This window comes from Camelus bactrianus, chromosome 34, assembly GCF_048773025.1.
Source record: "Camelus bactrianus isolate YW-2024 breed Bactrian camel chromosome 34, ASM4877302v1, whole genome shotgun sequence".
NCBI lineage: Eukaryota > Metazoa > Chordata > Mammalia > Artiodactyla > Camelidae > Camelus > Camelus bactrianus.
In genome coordinates, this window is record NC_133572.1 from 823,630 (window position 1) to 841,350 (window position 17,721).

At 62.6% G+C, this 17,721-nt stretch overlaps 1 protein-coding gene across 19 annotated transcripts in view; it reads right to left on the bottom strand.

Annotated features, from left to right (window-relative positions):
- Positions 1–17,721, bottom strand: part of CACNA1C (calcium voltage-gated channel subunit alpha1 C) — a 435,155-nt gene that overhangs the window by 207,817 nt on the left and 209,617 nt on the right. Inside the window, exon 1 of one of the 19 annotated variants that reach the window (XM_074357572.1) lies at positions 9,598–9,621. The exons of the other annotated variants lie outside the window; for them this stretch is intronic. Coding sequence (XP_074213673.1) covers positions 9,598–9,606 — 9 coding nt within the window. The 5' untranslated portion in view covers positions 9,607–9,621. Of the gene's footprint in view, positions 1–9,597; positions 9,622–17,721 lie in introns of those variants that run through there. 19 annotated transcript variants of the gene reach the window in all.

Below are 17,721 nucleotides of genomic sequence, written 5' to 3' on the forward strand. Positions count from 1 at the left end.
TCCCATCCCTGGGACCCTCGGGCCCACACCCAGAGGCCCGCGGGCACTTGGCGCCAGGAGGGCGGGGTCTGGGAAAGCGGGAAGGAAGGGTGCTCCCGTGGCCGGAACCAAGGGCTTCCTCTGGGCTTGTTCACCCCGGGACGTGCCCCACGAGCAGACCTCGCCGGAGACCGGTCTAGCACCACGGCTCCGACGGCAGGAATCGCGACCTCCGCTGTGGAAGGGACCTCGCGGCGGGACCACCTTCCCCTGTGCCCTCCACCCGTGTCCAGCAAAGGGCCCTCAGTGTGCCGTGTATACTGGGAGCTCGCGTCATCAGACGGATAGACAGGTGGATGGACGGACGGGTGGCTGGTGGAGGATAAGTGAATTCCACGGCACTTCTGGTCTGATCGAGAACAGACCACGCTTCCTGTCTTTCAGAGGAAATTTTCTTTCCAGTTTTTCCCTCTTAACGGGGAAAAATCTCCCTGGAACCTCTACCTGCCCTCCGCCCGCTCCTTCCTCCCCCAACGTCTGCCTGTGGCGGGGGAGGCCGTGCTGTTAGCTCCGAGGCCGATGTGGCCAGGACCGCGCACGGTGGGAGGGAGGGGCCCAGGGACCAGCCCGACTCCCCCCGGGTGTGGGATGAGCACCTTCGGAGGGCAGCAGGTTTCCAGCTAAACATGATGCTTTCATTCCCGTTTTTCACTCAGCACAAGAGCGCCCCGTAAGCCCCACCTCCTGGTGACCAGGCCACTCCTGCCCGTCTGAGTCACGCATCCCCAGGCAGCCAGGCCCTCCGACTCACAAGGGGTTGAAATCCCAGAGTCGCAATATCACAGAGCTGCTAAAATAGGAATCACGTATCTGGGCCCCAGAACACGACAGGGACAAACACGGCTCCTTGAAACACTCCTGCCCCATCTGCAGTGCAAAAATCAAATGGGCGTAGCCGTGCACATTCAGACGGCCTCCGGTTTACTAAGGGCACCCTGCGTCGTCTGGAAATCCGTGGTCCGTGTGGACGGACACCACAGACAGAAAGACAGGTGGGCGGGGCCGGGGTGACGACGCCCGACACGTCTGGTTGTTTTATTAGGAAATTCTAGACCTTTAAATTGGCACGGGGGACTTTTCACAGCAGCGGCGGGGAAATGGAACTTCTCCCTCCCAGCTTTGACGGTGGTTTCTCCCTTGAGAACCAATGTGGCTTAAAATAGTTGGGCGAATTGTCAGAGAGAAACAGAGAGGATGCTTGGGGCTTTCTGGAATGGCCTCATGCTTCCTTTCGAGGCTTCTGAGGTCTCTCCGTGTCAAAAGCCTACAGCTCTTTCCACTGCTCGCACACTCTTTGCACGTGAATGGCCCCGGGACCAGACCAGCCTTGATTTCGTTTCAGCTGTGCTTTTCTGGGGAAAGGCACCTGCAGCACCACCGTGCTCTCTTCTGGGGTTGAAGTTGCTACAGCTCACTTCACTCTGGATCCGTGCTCTAGGACTGATGGCGGTTTTCACCTGCACGGCCTCCTTCGACCCCACGATGCCCTGGCAGGAGGGTGAGCAGGTGTCCTCACTCTGGGCTGCGGGCAAGACCCTGGCGCCGGAGGACGCGCCCAGAGGCAGGAGGCCCCATGCCCGTGACGCAGCCGGTCTCTGACCCGGGACCCCCCTCCCGCGTGCCGTGAGCACGGACACACATCTCGGGGACGGAAGGACCGTGGGGCCTGCTCTCAGGGGACGGGGGGGGGGAGCCAGCGTGGGGCATTGTGCTGCGGGACAGGCTGCCCACACGGAGAAAGCTCAGCCCAGAGTGGGTGACCCACAGGAAGCTGCCCTGGAGGCTGGCTCCAGGGAAGGAGGTGGCTCCCGACAGGATGCACTGCAGCTGCTTGTTCTACGGGTGTTTTTAATTCCCAGGGACTTCTGACAGGTGGGAGGCTCCAGGCCTGTGGGCGCAGAGCCCCAGGTCACAGGACGTACATCACTGGGGCCCCTTGAGGAAACCAGACCGAAACCCTGGGGCCCAGACCAGGCTGCTGGCTGGGTGGGCTGAGGTTGGTGGACACGGCCACATGCCGGCTTGCGGGGCCTGAAACACCGGGACCGCCCACTCCAGGTCACGCCGCGTGGCCACCCCCAGCTCGGAAGTGTGTGTCGGAGTCCCCGCGGCAGGCTGCGGGGGCCTCGTGTGGGGGACCGGGCGCGGCTCAGAGAGAGCAGTGGCCCAGGGCACCGGCTCCCGGAGGCCAAGTGAGTCTGTGTGCAAAGAGCTGTGACCCGATCTTTCTGTTGATGGGAATGGGCACCCAGGGTCAGGGGACACTGAGACTTCGGCCCAAAGCCACGAATCCCTAACTTGACAGTCTAAGCACGGTCTCGGGGCTCTGTTCTGTGGAAGCAGCAAAGGCCTGTCTGCTTGTCTTACAGAGAGTCAGTCATTCATTCATTCATTCATTCACTTGCTCATCAGCCGTGTCCACATGCGGAATAATGCCCAGCACATGCTCGTTGCTTGGTAAGTAGGTTTCCTCCCCTCTCACACCCTTGCCAGGCCTCAACCGGATGGTGGGTGGATGGCGCGGCCACTGCAGCTCCGGAGGGGGGGGATGCGGGGAGCACGATGGGGCGGTGGCACCGAGGCGGCCAGAGCTGGGCCAGGGAGCTGGTGGGCGAATCGGGCTGTGTCAGGGGGCTGGTTCCACATAATGATTTACAGCATGGCTGAGGGCACGTTTCTGGGCTTAGGTAGACGGAGTCACCCAACTCCAAGACTGGGGAGCACTTGCTCTAAACACCTGCAGGATTTTGGTGACCGTAAGCCTTTTTAAGGCAAGAACATGACAGGACGGTCAAAACGTGACACTGGGCTACGTCGTCGGACACAGAACAGAGTGGACAGTAAGATCCCGGTGCCCTGTCTGACCAGACCAAACTTCTGGGTGTCGCTCGGAAGCAGCACTGTGAGCCCAGGAGGACGCCCAGGACGGGACGGTCCTGTCCCATGCAGAGCGGCTGAGGGGAGTGAGGCGGCTCGGAGGAGGTTCAGGCAGGAACAGAAACATCGCTTCCAAAATCTCAGAGCGATGGCAAGAGGAGCGGGCCCTTTACTCTGTGTGGCTGGAGAGGCCGGAATGGGGTCAGAGCACAGGGCACAGGGGTTCTCCCCTTAATATCAGGAGGAATTTCCAACAATTAGAGTTGGACGAAGGAGAGCTGGTGGGCAGCCCGCCCCGCACACCTGCCCCGCCCCCACGTGGAAGGCGAAGTCTCTTTCCTCCTGCAGCAGTGGGCAGCCAGGTGACCGCCAGAGCCCCTTCCAATGGCCCCAGTGACAACCAAAGCAGGCACATATGCTCCCCGCCAGGCGTCCCGGCTCTGAAGACGAGGTCGGGGGGGAGGGCTCCCTGGTGCTCCCCACACGCGCCAGACACACGCCGGCCTGGGTGGAGCCGCCCGGATGCCTGCGTCACGTCGTGGGTGAGGACCAGCCGAGGACTCGCAGGGCTCACACGGTCCCAAAGAGCCCTTGCAGCCTGGGCATCCTGCTTTTCAGTCGGGGGTAAAACACTCACAGACATAAAGGTTACCATTCTAACCATTTTTAAGTGAAGAGTCAGCAGCCTTAGGTGCACTCACGTTGTCACGTGACCGTCACCACGATTCGTCTCCAGAACGTTCATCCTACTTTTTGGTGTCATCACGAAGTTGAAAAATTCTTCCCCAAAGCTGATCCTAGTTTGATCAGCCACGGACTAGATGGCGCGGCTTCCCCTGCAGGCCCGCCGTGGACACGGCTGCCCCCCAACCCCGGCGGGCGCACCCTTGAGCTCCTCATGGAGCCAGCGTCTGACGCTGACACACCAGGTGGGAGGTCACGCCTGTCGTGGGCTCCGGGTCGGGGGTCCCAGGTGGACACAGGACGCCCGGCTCTGCTGCCCATGCGCAGCTGGCTTCTGTTTGCTGGGGCAGAGGCGACGTCGTGCGAGGCCTCTTCTCCCTCCGGGGCTGACCACCCCCCCTGGGGAAATGGGGCAGCCTGGGTCTGGTTCCACCTTTTCCCGAAGGGAACAGAGGACAGTAATCTTCAAGGGTTCAAGGACACAATCCGCTGGCTCAGTGTAAACAGTTCACTGCAGGCTTGCAGGCCTTGGAGAGTCGAGGGTGGCTTTAATTAATTCCAGTAACACGCCTTGCAATGTTTACATTCCAAATTACCTTCAGGTCAGAAGTATGTGGCCCAGAACCACAGTTTGGGGGCAATAAAATTCCACTGCCGTGCCTCCAGCATCTGGAAGCCATTTGCTAAAAGAGACAGAGTCTGCTGTTTGGGAAGGTTCGCTGTGCTTTGGGAGACAGATGAGGTGGCACTGGCTTCCCCCCAAGCTGCTGGCCTAAGAGAAGGCCCGGGCGGGCTCCGGAGCCGGGTGACGTCCTATGCGCTCTGAGCGGAGGGGGAGCGGCACCCCCTGCAGAGAGGAAGCCTGGGACAGGAGCCGGGGAGCTGGGGGGGGGGGGAGGCGGATGCGGCCCCACGACCAGGATCACGTTTCTAGAAATTATTCCATGCTGTTGCAGACGCCGGCCTGGCTTTGTCAAAACCGGGGTCCTCCTCCTCCTGCTCGTGTCCTCCTCCCACTGCGCCCCTTCCAGGGCTCCCAGAAAACCCCTCTGCATGAAGGAGGGCGTCTGGGGGCCACGGCTGGCTCTCCTGACGCTGTCCCTGACAGGACACCACGAGCTGGTAGCAGGAAGTATGCAGAACGCACGGCCCCTCAAGCACGAGGGCCGGAACCCAGGGACAGAAAGGGCCGGGGGTAGCAGGCCCTGCCTGCCCTGCGGAGATTTCCTTGGCCATCTGGCCTGCGGGCAGGGCTGCCCACTTCCAGTCACTGTCTCCCTCCTCAGACCTAAGACGGGAGGGCGGGGTTAGGAAAACTGCTTTCCGTTTGCTCCTTTGGAAGTCAAATTTCCCAAGGAGTCAGTCATGCTGTGGGGCTTTCTGTGTTTCTCTAAACAAATCAACACTCACATAAGCCCTGTCATCTGTCAGTGTCACTCCACCCCCGCCCGTCCAAAACCGAGCCGGCTTTGTTGGAGACACTTCTGGAATTCTAGTCTCGTCTCTCTGGCCCGGAGGGAGGGGGCCGGTGTGGCCACGCTCCCGGCTGTGGGGACAGGAGGGAGGGGAAGTGGGCCCTGTGGTCCTGCGGACCTGCAGCTGGACGTGGCCGCCCCGTGGCTCTGGGACCCAGCAGTGAGATGTGCAGGTGTCCCCTCCTCCCCGGACTATGAGTCGCCAGAAGGCAGGGGCACATCTGTGCAGGTCACCAGGCGGGGTGCTCACAACGCCACCGGCACAGTGGACCTAAAAGGGCTTTCAGACCAGCAAGGGGACATCGCCGGTCACACGCGCCCCACGCAGCCCCGCTCACCCACACGGGCGGTTGTGACCCGAGTTCCTCGCTTCCCTGCCCAGCGTGTGGGCGTTGGGACGGTTCCTGTAATTAAGCAGTTTTGGTTCATTACTGCGTGCGTCAGCATCTCACCAGTGGCGTCCGAGATGACTGCATCAAAACCACACGGTGGGGAGGGGGCGTGCTGGTTAAAAATGCAGATTCCTGGCCTCCACCCCGGGCTGTCCTCCCTGGGGACTCCAGGGGTCTCAGGGGTCTCCCCTCCACGCAAGCCCCCTCCACCCCCAGCATCACCTCTGGGCTCTGGGGGCCTCTCTTCCTGTCCCGGCTTTTCAGGGTCCGCGACCTCGGGCGCTTGTGCTGGTCTTTGGAGAGGACGGACGGCCAGCTAGTTACATGCGTGGGTTTAAGCCACAGGGATGGATACCCCCAGCGTGTGGAGAATCTGGGCCGGGGTATCCCAGGGTCAGCCACGCAGAGAGGACCGCTGTCCAGAGCCTGTTCCCAGGAGGGTCCTCATGCGTCCAGACTGACGGCTCCATGGGTGTGAGAACGTGCCTGGCCTAGCTGTGCCGCGCAGGAACACCTGAGAGCCCCAGCTCCAGGCCCTGCACCTCCGCCCTGTGAGCTAACTGTGAGGAGACTCCAGGGGCCCCAAGGCGGTCCTGAGCGGCCAGGGAGAGGCTGACGCCCAGGCCGAACAGTGTCGCCCAAAAACACACGCAGCAGCTGCCATCAGCTCCTCAGAGCCACGTTCAGCCCGGCAAGAACGTGACGTCGTGTTCAGGGTTAAAACTCTCCAAGTTGAAAGCCCCTGGACGCCTTCCCACCACACATGGTCCGCCTGCCCCATGCCTCCTCTCCTAGACCCCATTGTTGACGCCTGCGAACCTCACCAGCTCAGTGTTTGGAGGCAAAGGGCACCTGTGCCTTGCAGAGAGGGCTTGTCCCCAGGTCTGGACACGCCTGGGGGCCTGTGACAATCTGCCTCCCCACCGTTCTGGGGGTGGACGCGCACTCACTCTTCCAGCTTCGTGGCCCTGCTCAGGGCAGGGGCAGTGACAGCTCAGGGACAGCCTGTCACCAGGTGATTTCATGTGATCAGAGAAGCCAGGCGCCTTCCCCCGGAACAGAGACACACATGCACACACACGCGTACACATGTACACACACGCACGTATGCACACGATCTGGACTGACGGTACCTCGCCAGAACGCGCCCTCTGACACGCCCCGTCCCAGAGTCAGGCCCTGCAGACACCCCGTCTGTCCTCGCCCGAACTCCCAGAGCTCTGACAGCACCAGTGACAGACGCCACCTCCTCCCCGCCCGCTCCCGGCAGGTGGGGGAGGCTGAGCCTCCTACCCGGACCACGCCAGGGCTCTTCTGGGGAAGGACACCCCCCGCCGGGGAGGCGGCAGGGTCAGCCCAAGGATGGCTCCCCGTCCCCAGCGGCCGTCCACACACTCGTGGGCCCCCGGGCTGCAATGGGACCTGACAAAGGCTGGCCCTCTGCACAGCCGCACGCGGCCCGGCCACTCAGACGCACCCACCGACGGCCTCTGTCACTGCTGAGCGGGCGCCCCAGACCTCACAGGATGGAGTCCAAACCCCCTGCACCCTCGGGTCTGTGTTTCAGGTGAGGCTTCACAGGGAAGCGAAGTTGAAATGAGGTCACTCGGGGAGCCTCACCCAGTCTGACGGGTGTCCTCACGAGACGAGGAAGTCTGGGCACGGGGGAGATGGCGTCTAACGCCGAGGAGAGGCCTCGAGAAGCCAACCCACTGACACCCTGACCTCGGGCTTCTGGCCTCCAGAGGGGAGGGGCATGTCTGTGTTGAAGACTCAGGTTCTCGGTCTGTCGGACACTGGTGGGTGGGAGCAGGGCCCTCACTCACACTGCAGCCCCCGCGGCCTGCCGTCGGGCCTAGGTGGGGCGGGCGGGGTCAGGGGAAGGAAGGGGCCCAGCCACGTCCCGCACGTGGCCCCCCGGCTCCGGCGGGCGCGGCCTCTTGCATCTCGCTCTGTGACGTGGGTTCTGCGTCCACGAGGCTCCGGGTGACCCCTCCCCGTGGAGGGGCCACGGGTCCAGCTGGAGCGCTCGGCTGAAGACCGCAAGCCGGCTCCCGGGCCTGAATCGGGATGCCAAGGGCAGGCGCAAAGCAGACCAAACACGTTCTCCTCACGAGGGAGTGTTTACTGAGCGGTTTACACACTGAGTGGGTCTTATGTAAGAGTCAACATGTTCAAAGCACTAAAAATAGGTCTGTGCACTTTCTGGTGAACAGCCGATGGGCTGAACACCTCCCCAAAAAAGGGGCACACATGTGCAGGAAGGTGAGTGACCCTCCTCGCCTGCACCCCTGCTCAGCTCGCTGGGGACCATCGGGGGACTGGCCACAGACCAGGGAGCCCCGCCCAGCAGAGCAGAGACGCCCTCGGGCTTCCCGGAACGGGCAACCTCCTGCAGGCCCGTCCTGCCCCTGCGGGAGGTGGACGTGGCCTCTGCCTCCCCCACCCAGACGCAGGCCGGGCCCCTCCGTGCTCACTTCCCAGTCGTGGGAGAGGCCCCCGGCCAGAGGCCTCGGAGGCCGCGGGTAGGAATCCGCTGAGCAGGGCTCACCAAGTAGCAGAGGTGGCCAGACAACACTTGCTGGTCACGAAAACCATCCAGCCTCAAAAGCAGTGTCCTTTCCAGAAACCCACACACGGCTCCTTGTAAGTGACCCAAAAGTTTACAAATTTTTTCCTAATAAATCGGTTGGATTACACTCCTGTAGAATTACTGACCCTTAAAAGTCTTCAAAACAGCCTCGGACCACACTGACAGCTCATTCAGTCGCAAGCCCTGCCCGGTCCCCTCTCACCCTTCCTTCTGGCTGGTCGGCACCCAAGGGGGGCCGAGCCAGGAGCAGGGCCTGGGCTCCACCTCTGCCGTGGCCAGGCTGGGGAGCCCTGTGCACGCGGGCCTCGTGCGGCTCCCGTGGAAGAACAAAGGGCAGGCGGCATCTCTATGGCTCCCTTGGGCCCTGCCTGGCAGGACCTTCCTGTCTGCTTTTCCCAAAGCTGATCAGCCGGGGACGTGAGTGTCCCAGAAGTTCACAGGTTCGGGGATCGAGAGGCGCTTTACTTCCAGACGTCTCTGAACCTCGAAAATGCTCATCTTTGTGACCCCCCAGGAAGGGGATCAAGCTGCAGCACTCCTGACATAAGGCATAAAGTCTGATCATTAAAAGCGTTTTTATAAGACTGGAGAACTCGTAAGGCGGGAGGGGGCGGGAGGGGGCGGGAGGGGGCGGGAGGGGGCGGGAGGGCCCCAGAGCCCATCACACGTCCCCGTGGCCCGTCCCCCGGTCGGCCGTTTGGGGCAGAGATCTGGCTGAGGCCAGGGCCCCCCCGGGCCAGGCAGAGAAGGCAGCTTTGTCCAGGTGTGCTGTTCCCGCCCTGGCCCGTCCCCTCCTCCACACATCCCACAGCCTCCAGGCCCCTCCCTCCAGCCGGCCTGCCTTGGCACCATCACCCCCAGTGGATAAAGGTGGCCCATTTAGTGACTGGATACGTGAGGTGCAGGGAGGTTCACAACATGGTTGAGGTCACGCCACTGGGAAGAGCTTGGAGGTTCCTGAAACAGTGCTCTTGACCCTGGGCCATGTGACGTGGGCTGGGGGCACCCAGGGGCGAGAGGGGTCCCCGACCTCGCCGTGCTCCAAAGAGCTCAGAGCACCTGCAGCAGCGATCTCCACACGGGGGAGGACACAGAAACGTACGCCGTGACCCATCATCCCAGACAGCATCTCGAAGTCTGACCACATCTGACCACGTCTCCCTTCTCTGACGTCCCAGAAGAGGGTGGGCCCGTCTCCTGGGACCCCTGCCCTCCACTGACCCAGCACCAGCCGGTCTCACTCCCGATCCATCGTCTTCTGAGGATGAGGTCAGTCCTGCCCAGGAGCCAGCAGGAGGCCTGGCACTCTGGGTGCCAACAGTGCCACCCCTTACGTCCCAGCCCAGAGACGCCCTCCTGCAGGGCTTACTGACAGTGAGGCTCACGCCTCCCGGACCCAGGCCGTTCACTCAACCCGCTGAGCAGCGAGAAGGGAGACAGCCCTTCCTTGTCTTCGCGGCTGGAGAAACGCTTTCCAGGCCGACCTCAGAGCAAGGTGTGCAGGGCTGCCCGAGCGGGACCCCTCCCTCTGTCTCACCGAGGGCATCTGGAGGAGGTCTCCCTGCGGGCCCGCCGCCGCCCCGCACAGCAAGCAGCGGTGACGCTGACGGCAGGCAGACCGGCCTCAGTGCGCTGGTGGCCACTTCTCCTCTTGCTTCCCGGAAGGGACGGACAGGGACTCTTCGGGGACCGGGCTGTGCTGCCCAGAGCAACCGTTCCAGAGGCCGCCTCTCCGAGTCGCCTCCAGCTCTGTCACTGCCAAAGCCTGCCTTCTCCGCGGCAGGATGGGGCTGTGACAAGTTTTAATAGAACTGTGTTTATGCCGAACACAAGGCCAAACGGAATCTCCAGACTCTTATTTACAAACACCCCAACTGGAAGCAAGCAAAACAGTGCAAAACTGCTGGCCGCCCTCCCTTCCTGTCCTGCCCTCCCCCGGTGTCCTGGTCTCCAAGGAGCCAGATCCAGGGAGAGAGCCGGTCGTTTGCAGGGACTCCGCGAGGCGGTGCAGGGGGCCCTCCGCCCCCGGCTCCGGGCCGGGCCGTGGGTGGGTGAGCAGAGCCCTCAGACAGACGCCCGCCCGGGTTCCACTTTGATCGCTTCGGCTGGGGTTTCTGGATTTTGAGCCCCTCAGCAAGAGTCTGCTCCATTTCCAGTAACTTTTTTTTTTAGCTTCGGAGGAAGGACCTCTTATGGTTTCACTTTAATGAAGGTTACATTCAAGGGCTTCCTGCGAGCCAGACGCACTGCTAGGCGTGTTAGACACTGTCGGCCCCTGCGATGAGCCTAGGCCGTGCGCGTTACCACCCCACGCTGCAGAGGACCCAGGACCGGCGCGTGTAAGTGACCTGCCCACGTGGTCAGCAGCTGGTAGAACTGAGGGTTTAAATCCTGGCTCAGAACTCCAAAACCCAGGCTGAAGACCACCAGTACCTCTCCCCAGCAGGCTAGTGACTCCGACGACCCGTCTGAGAAAGCCAAGGATGAGATGAGGTGCTGGTGTGTCCCCGGGCCCCAAACACCTGTACCAGCACCGATGACGCAGGAAACTTCAGCCCCAGAATGCCCCCCCTCCCCCACAGTCAATCCCGTGAAATGCACGTCTTCTCCAGACAAAGTTGACTCCCTCCGTGCACACAGGTCACCTGTCACCCTCCACCGCACAGAGCAGGCTAGCCCTGGGCCCGCAGGAGGGGTCCCGGGTGCAGCGGCCCCCAGAGCGGCCCATGATGAAGCCCCGGCCGAGCTCCTCCGGTCACCTGCCGTGGAAGGTACAGTGAAGCGTGGCTCCCTACAGCCCTCCCGCCCTGCCTCTGGCCTCCGTGCCCAGAGCTACAGCTGGGAAAGGAAGTTCCTGGACACGGAGCGTTTCCTTCCCCCCAGAGGGCGCGTCCTCCTGCTCCACCAGCGCCTTCTCCTCCTCCGACGCACACCCTCCAGCCCCTCTCTCACGGGGCTGCCGCCCTGGGGGGCCGGCACCACCCTCTCGGGGACGTGCCTTTGCCTCGATGAGCCAGGGCGGGGGCAGGGCCGAGGGCAGCGTCTCAGCGTCATCCCCTCCTGGTGCCCAACCCCGAGAGGTCAGGAGCCACCAGAAGCCCCCTGCTGACGCTGACGCCCCACCTGTCCACACTGACCCACCCGCAGACGGCAGCTCCGCGGCTCCAGCTGAAACGCCGCCTCTTCCGAGTGAGAGCAGCTGGCGTCAGAGCCCCAGAGCAGCCCCGGTGGCGGCTTCACCTTTGCAGAGGTGACAGTGAGGCAAGTCAGAGCGGAACTGAGTCAGGAGTCGGGAGGGCAGGCCGCCCTCCAGGCTTTATTGCTGGCCAGCGGCATCGCTGTGGACAACGTCCCTAACTTCTCTGGCTCCAGCATCCCCACGCTCCAAGTGGGAGGCGTGGGCCAGGTGAGCCTCAGAACGCAGCACCCGGGCTCTGTGGGGCTTGACACAAACCTCGTCTCAGCAGCTGAGCAGGTGTGAGTGTGGAAGCAGCAAAGCAAGGAGGCCGCTCTTTTGTAACCAAGGGAAAAAACAGCAATAGAGTATCTGGGTTTGATCACCGAGGACCCTCAAAAGAGACTTCAGACCTGGCTGTCGGGTTCGCACACACGAGCCCCTCGGAGCGGTGCCCGCGCGGCCCCGACACGTGTACCGTGACGTCCTGCTTACGTCCGAGCCCTCGGGCGGGACAGGGATCTCCGGGGCCGCCGTCTCTCTGCCCCTGCGGCACCCCCGCCCCGGCTCCCTGCGGACAGTCAGCGCCATGGCCTGAATGACCTTCCACCGTGCAGAGCTGACACCTGAACACACCAGAGCCCGCGCAGCCAGCACACATCTTGTGGACTCTGCGCCTCTTCTCCATTTTTCTGGAGATTTCCACAGGAAAGTGCTCTAACAGGGCCTGTGTCCTGGGTGGGGTGGGGGCGGCCTCTGCAGATGGTGGATTCCCTCCCCTGGCCCTTCCCCCCGAGCTCCAGGAAACAGGGTGCCGTTGGGCCCAGTGCCTGACAGCCACACCCCTGGGCTCTCCTGACACCCACTTCCTCCACTCCAGAGCCCACCTGCCACCCAACACCGCTGCACCCCGAGCACGGCCTGAGAGGAGTCCACCCTCCTCCGAGGCCCTGGCTCCTGCCGCTCCACTCACCACCCGAGGCACAGCCCCCAGCTGGGAGGCACTTGGCGCATATTTAATCAAAGGCATCTGATTTCGGTGAGGCCCCAGTCCTTCCCCTCCGTCTGCTTTGCAGGAAGGAGCCCTTTGCACCTGCCTGGCAGCCGGAGTGTGGCGCTCCGCGTCCTCGGGGGCGGGCTGAGTAGCAGAACAGACTTGGGATGAAATTCGACTCGACGTTACGTCGTCGTCCTCAGGTCGCGGGTCACACTGCACACGGGTGCTGCCTTCGGCTGCTGGCAGCGACGGCCCTGCCCGGGAGGCGGCACCCCAGAACCGTAGCGGGGCAGTGAGTGGCCCCGCAGGCCAGGCCAGGGGGCTCAGGCCCACCCAGGACACAGCACACAGAACAGAGGGCGGGCGCTCAGCCCAGCACCCAAACGGGGCAGAAAGCCCACCCTGAGGCCTCGGTGAACACAGCCCGTCGGGGACCACAGCCCGGCAAGGACGGGCTGGCCCGAGGAGGACAGAGCTGCAGACACGTGTGACGGGGACGGAGCTGGGTGCAACCAGCCTGCCCCAGAGCAGCCGGCCAGGTTCCCGGGCTTCCGGGCCGCCAGGGCCAGCCGAGTGACTGGTTCCTGAACTGCCTGGGGACAGAGCTGCACAGGAGCCTCAAACCTCCAGAGCGAGGTAAGCAGAGCGTCATCATGAAAGCGGAAAGAAATGACCGAACCTGCGGGAGAAGCTGGCTGGAGAGGGAAGGAGGCTGGGGCAGAGGCAGGGCCACCCGCGGTTCCCTGCCCGCTCTCGCTCGAGGGGCCGGCGGGGGACGAGGCCCGCCTCACTTCCCCGAAGGACAAGGACAGCCACCGTGTCCTGGGTGGGGCCGCGCTCCCTCTGACAGCCCAGGGGGGTCAGCGGCCCTCGGGGGCCCTCACCTCAGCGTGGAGCCTGGCGCGGGCTGACCAGTCATGGAGCAGTCCCAGGACGTGAAGCAGCCCGCAGCCGGGGCCGCACCGCAGAGTCAGCCGGGCAGCCCGCGGGGCCCTGACACTGGTTGCCAGCAGAGGCGGAGCTGTGCTGGGTCATCCACACCGTGGCTCTCCCGCCGAAGGTGGTCCCAGACCAGCAGCACCTGGGGGCTTGTCTGAAATGCCCAACCGCAGCCCGTCCCACAGCCACCGAACCTCGGGGTGGCCCGGGGGTCGGTGTTTCCACAGGTCCTCCAGGAGAGTCTGACGTGCGGCCGCAGAAGAGAATTATTAAAGACGCACACGGCCACACCCAAAGGCTCCTCCACGCAGAACCACAGGACAAGGTCACGTCCAGACCGCGCAGGCGCAGAAGGACACTTCAGGGCCCTGATCCAGCTGACCCCGCCTCCCCAAGGAGCCGCTCGTGTCCACCCCGTGTGGCCCACAGACCCTCTGCCACTGGGGGCAGGCACCTCTGGGCCCCGGGACACCCACCACCCAGGGGTGCTCGAGGCCAGCTGGCCAGCCCAGGCCCACAACATCCTCGCTTCTTACACGAGCCCCCACCTGCGGACTCTGGGTTTTCTCTCTCAAAAACTAGAATAAAAATCTGCTTAAGAGTCCACGGGGGCTGATACCAGTGACCCCTCACAACATCAGCACCCGAGACGCTTCCTGGGACAGGGAAGAAGTCCCTTGTCCTGGGAGAGCGCCACTCGGCGATAAAAGCAACGTTGTGAGAGGGATTCCCCGCCTCCAACCCCGCCCCCCGGGGAAGAGCGTCCTGGGCCCAAGCTGCACCATTATCACTTCTCCGCTCGCCCCCAGCAGCCAGCGGGCCATCGGGGCAGGGACTGCACTGTCCACACTGCTGTGACCACAGCGCCCCGCTCATCACCCATGTCCGCTCCACGGGAGCCGCTGAAGGAACCCCACGGCCTGCTCATCCACCGGCCAGAGGAGCCCCGAGGCCAGGCTGCAGCAGAGCCGCCGGGCCCGGGTCACCAGGCCCCTTCCCGCCAAGTCCTTCCCTGGAGCCGACGGCCGATCCCGGGGACGCGTGCGGCAGACACTGGCCCCAGAGAGCCGGCACCGCTGGGGCACACTCTCCTTTGCCTGCTCCACCCCAGAGACTGCATCCTAGGAATTCCAGCCCCCTAGCTTTCCCCGAGTTCCTTTACTAAAGAAGATCCCGGGAGGGCAAGTTCTGGTTTCCTGATTCCTTGTCACGTGAACAACCAAACCTGTTCCCAGTGAGTTTTGACATTAGCTCTAAGTGGAAAGTCAGGTTCAAGGTTCTTTGCAAAGAAAAAGGACAGGTAAAGACAGAAATGGCCGGGTGCGAATGGCAGGCACTCAGCAGTGGTAACTCCGCCCATTTTAGTGCCTCCAGCGGCTCCCCCGGGTCCCACGCGCCAGGCGGGAAAAGGCGCAAAGGGGCCAGGAGAGCCTAACTCTCGCTGGAGCCCTCGGCAGCCTCTCTGGGCCTCACCTCCCTCACCTGTGAAATGACAGCTGGACTGAGGACCTCGAAGGGGACTTCCAACCCTAAAAGGCGATGAATGAAAGCGTCACCAAGCCTGAATAGCTGGCTGCGCACTTTAGAAAGTGCTTGCCCACCTCCGGTGGGCAGCAGGGAACGCCACCATCTGCGCGGTTCTCCTTGGGCTTTTGACTTTGATCCCTGATAAAAGCCCCCTCCGTGCCCGCAGAACAGGCCCTGGGCAGGCAGGCCGCAATCTCTCTCCGCACAAGCACGATGGCAGCAGGCTGTGAACAAAGAGCAGGAAAAACGCCAGACAAAGGCAGGGTCTGGGTAACGGGGAGCAGTGGAAGGGCACGGAGGGGGCTCGGAGCGCGGAAGTAATCTCGCTGCAGCTTCGCCTGGAGTGACGCCAGCTCCGCTGCAGAGCAGAGTCCTCTGTAGAAGAGCTGGGTCAACTCCCTGGGGTCAGGACGAATCCGGAGAGGGTTCCAGAGAACTGGGCTCCTGGGCTCCAAGAGCTGCTCAAGGGGCCAGCACAGGCTGGGGAAGGAACGGGGTCCCCCCGTCTCGGCCACACCTTCCTGAGCCAGTCTGACCACGTGCTCTTTGGGGAGCGCGACACAGGAGCCCTGGTTTGCAGCATCTGCCGATTTCCGTGGTGTAAACGCTGTCACCAGCGCCCACTTGGAACTATCGGTCTGACGACGCTGGACGCAGAGGTCAGAGCCCCGGGTTCTGTCGGCTCTTGTGAGCCTTCCAACCCCTTGGTCCGAGGCAGGGAGCTCCTGTTAGGTAAACGCGGCGTTTCTAGGGCGGGGACACGGTCTGAGACGCTGCTGCCTGCCCTCAGTGGCCCCAGCTCCACCCGCAGGCCGTCCTGCCCAGGCCTCTCTCACCGCAGGGAGGGCGGCAGAGGAAGGAGAGGGAACCCCCGGGCCAGGCCGCCGGGTGACTCCCAGGAAGGTGGTGGGGAGGGGCCTGGAGGCACTGAGAAAAACGAAGTTGGAATATCACCAGCCGAAGTTACTCATCCTGGCCCCTGGGGTAGCAGGCGTTGGCTGCAGCCTCACAGGGAGCAAGGGTGATGGACAGAGTGGCCCGGGGCCAGGACATCCGTCTGGTCCGGGGGCCCATCAGTCGGAACCCGAACAAAGCAAGACCCCACGGAGACCGAGGCCCGAGTTACGGTAAATCACGGATGCGATAATCACTTACATGTGGACGTGTCCTACGGGGGACACACGCTTTCACAAATCCCTCCCCAACCCTGCGCCGTTTTTTTTTCCCTTTTGATCCCGGGAGGAAGACGGGTACAGGCAGTTCTTCCCCTAAAAAGCTGAGGGCGCAGGAGTGGGCGCCGTGCGTGGCGGGGAGCTATCCCGTGGCAGCTGTCCCCTCGCCCCGGCACCCCCTTTCCGGAGCTCTTATGCATTCCGTCTTGGCAGCCGCCTCTTGTGTAACTGAAACCTCAAGAAACTTTTTGTTTGGCTTTATATTCAGAAGAAATTCCAGTAACTTGGTTCCCGCTACTTAAAAAAAAATTCCCAGCCCTGCTCTGAAGAACTCAGCTCCCCGCCCCCCAGCACAGACTGGTCCCTGAGAGTAGGCTCCTCCCGCCTGGCCCGACTCCGTGCGGGGCCTGGCCCCTCGTGCTGCGGCCTGGCGGGCCCGGGGCTGAGGGCAGGGCGAGGCGGGCAATGGGGGCCTGCTCCGTAGCTGCAGCCAAGAGAGTTAAGGGCTGTTGAAAGGTCTGCTTGGCTGGTCTCCCTCTCACCCGGGTTCGCTGCTCACTTTTGTTTCTGGCCGGCGGGATGGGGAGCCTGTGGTGAGGCCTGCTGTCCGCGCACCGGAGACCATGCCCAGACCCCTCCCCGGGCCTGTAACCAGGATCTGCCCGTGTCCTGACCTGCTGCCTGCCCGCCTGGGCCGTCAAGTGACCGCTGGTGAGTCAGGAAGATGGCCTTGACTCTGCGTGTCCTGAACCCTCTCCTTCAAGTGGGGCCACCTGGAAGCTTGTTTAAGCAGCAGCAAAGGGGGCCTGCCTGCACTGCTGGTGGGAGTGTAAACTGGGGCAGCCACCGTGGAAAGCAGTGCGGGGGGCTCCCTGAACACTGAACCAGAGCCACCCTGTGACCCAGCAGTCCCACTCCTGGGCACGTAATGGAGGAAACTAATTCGAAAAGTTACGCACATCCTGATGTTCACGGCAGCACCATTTAGAGCAGCCAAGACATGGAAAAAACCTAAGTGTCCATCGGCAGATGACCGGATAAAGAAGCTGTGGTGTATTTATGCAGTGGAACACTACTCAGCCATGAAACAGAACGAAACAACGCCATTTACAGCAACGGGGATGGGCCTAGAGATGATCACACTAAGTGAAGTAGGTCAGAGAGAGAAAGAAAAATCTCACATGACACCACTCACTTGTGGAATCTAAAATATGATACAAACAAACGTTTACGAAATGGAAGGAGACTCACAGGCATAGAAAACACCCGTGTGGTCACCAAAGGGGAAGTGGGGAGGGCGGGTAAGTTAGGAGCGTGGGAGGAACAGACACAAACAACAATAAACAAAACAGACAGACAAGGTCCGACTGCACAGCTCAGGGAGCCGTGCTCGGGGCCCTGCGACAACCTGCAGTTTATCGTAAGAGCTCTGCTTCTTCAGGAAAGAATCTGAAGCTGTGCCCCTGAAACTAACAGAATGCTGTAAACCAACTACAGCTGAGTAAGAAAGAGGTCAACTAAAAGGAAGAGGATCTGGGGGAAGGCAGCCTCCTGGGCCCCCCTCCTGAGGAACTGAATCAGAAACCGCACTTTAACAGGACCCCCCGCCGGTTCAGGGGGCAAGCTGAGCCCGCACGAAGCTGGAGGGACACTAGTGAGAGGTGCCCTGGTGACGCTGCTGGCTGCCTGTGGCGTGCCGGAGGGACCCGCTCCAGCGGGCGCACTCAGCCCCGCACGCACACGGACCGTCCCCGTGGGCAGCCACGGACGTTGTGTGCAGGCCTGCGGAGGTGATCGCTCTCACCGTCCCAGGTCAACCTTGTGACACCCGAAGTCCCCCCGCCTGCATTT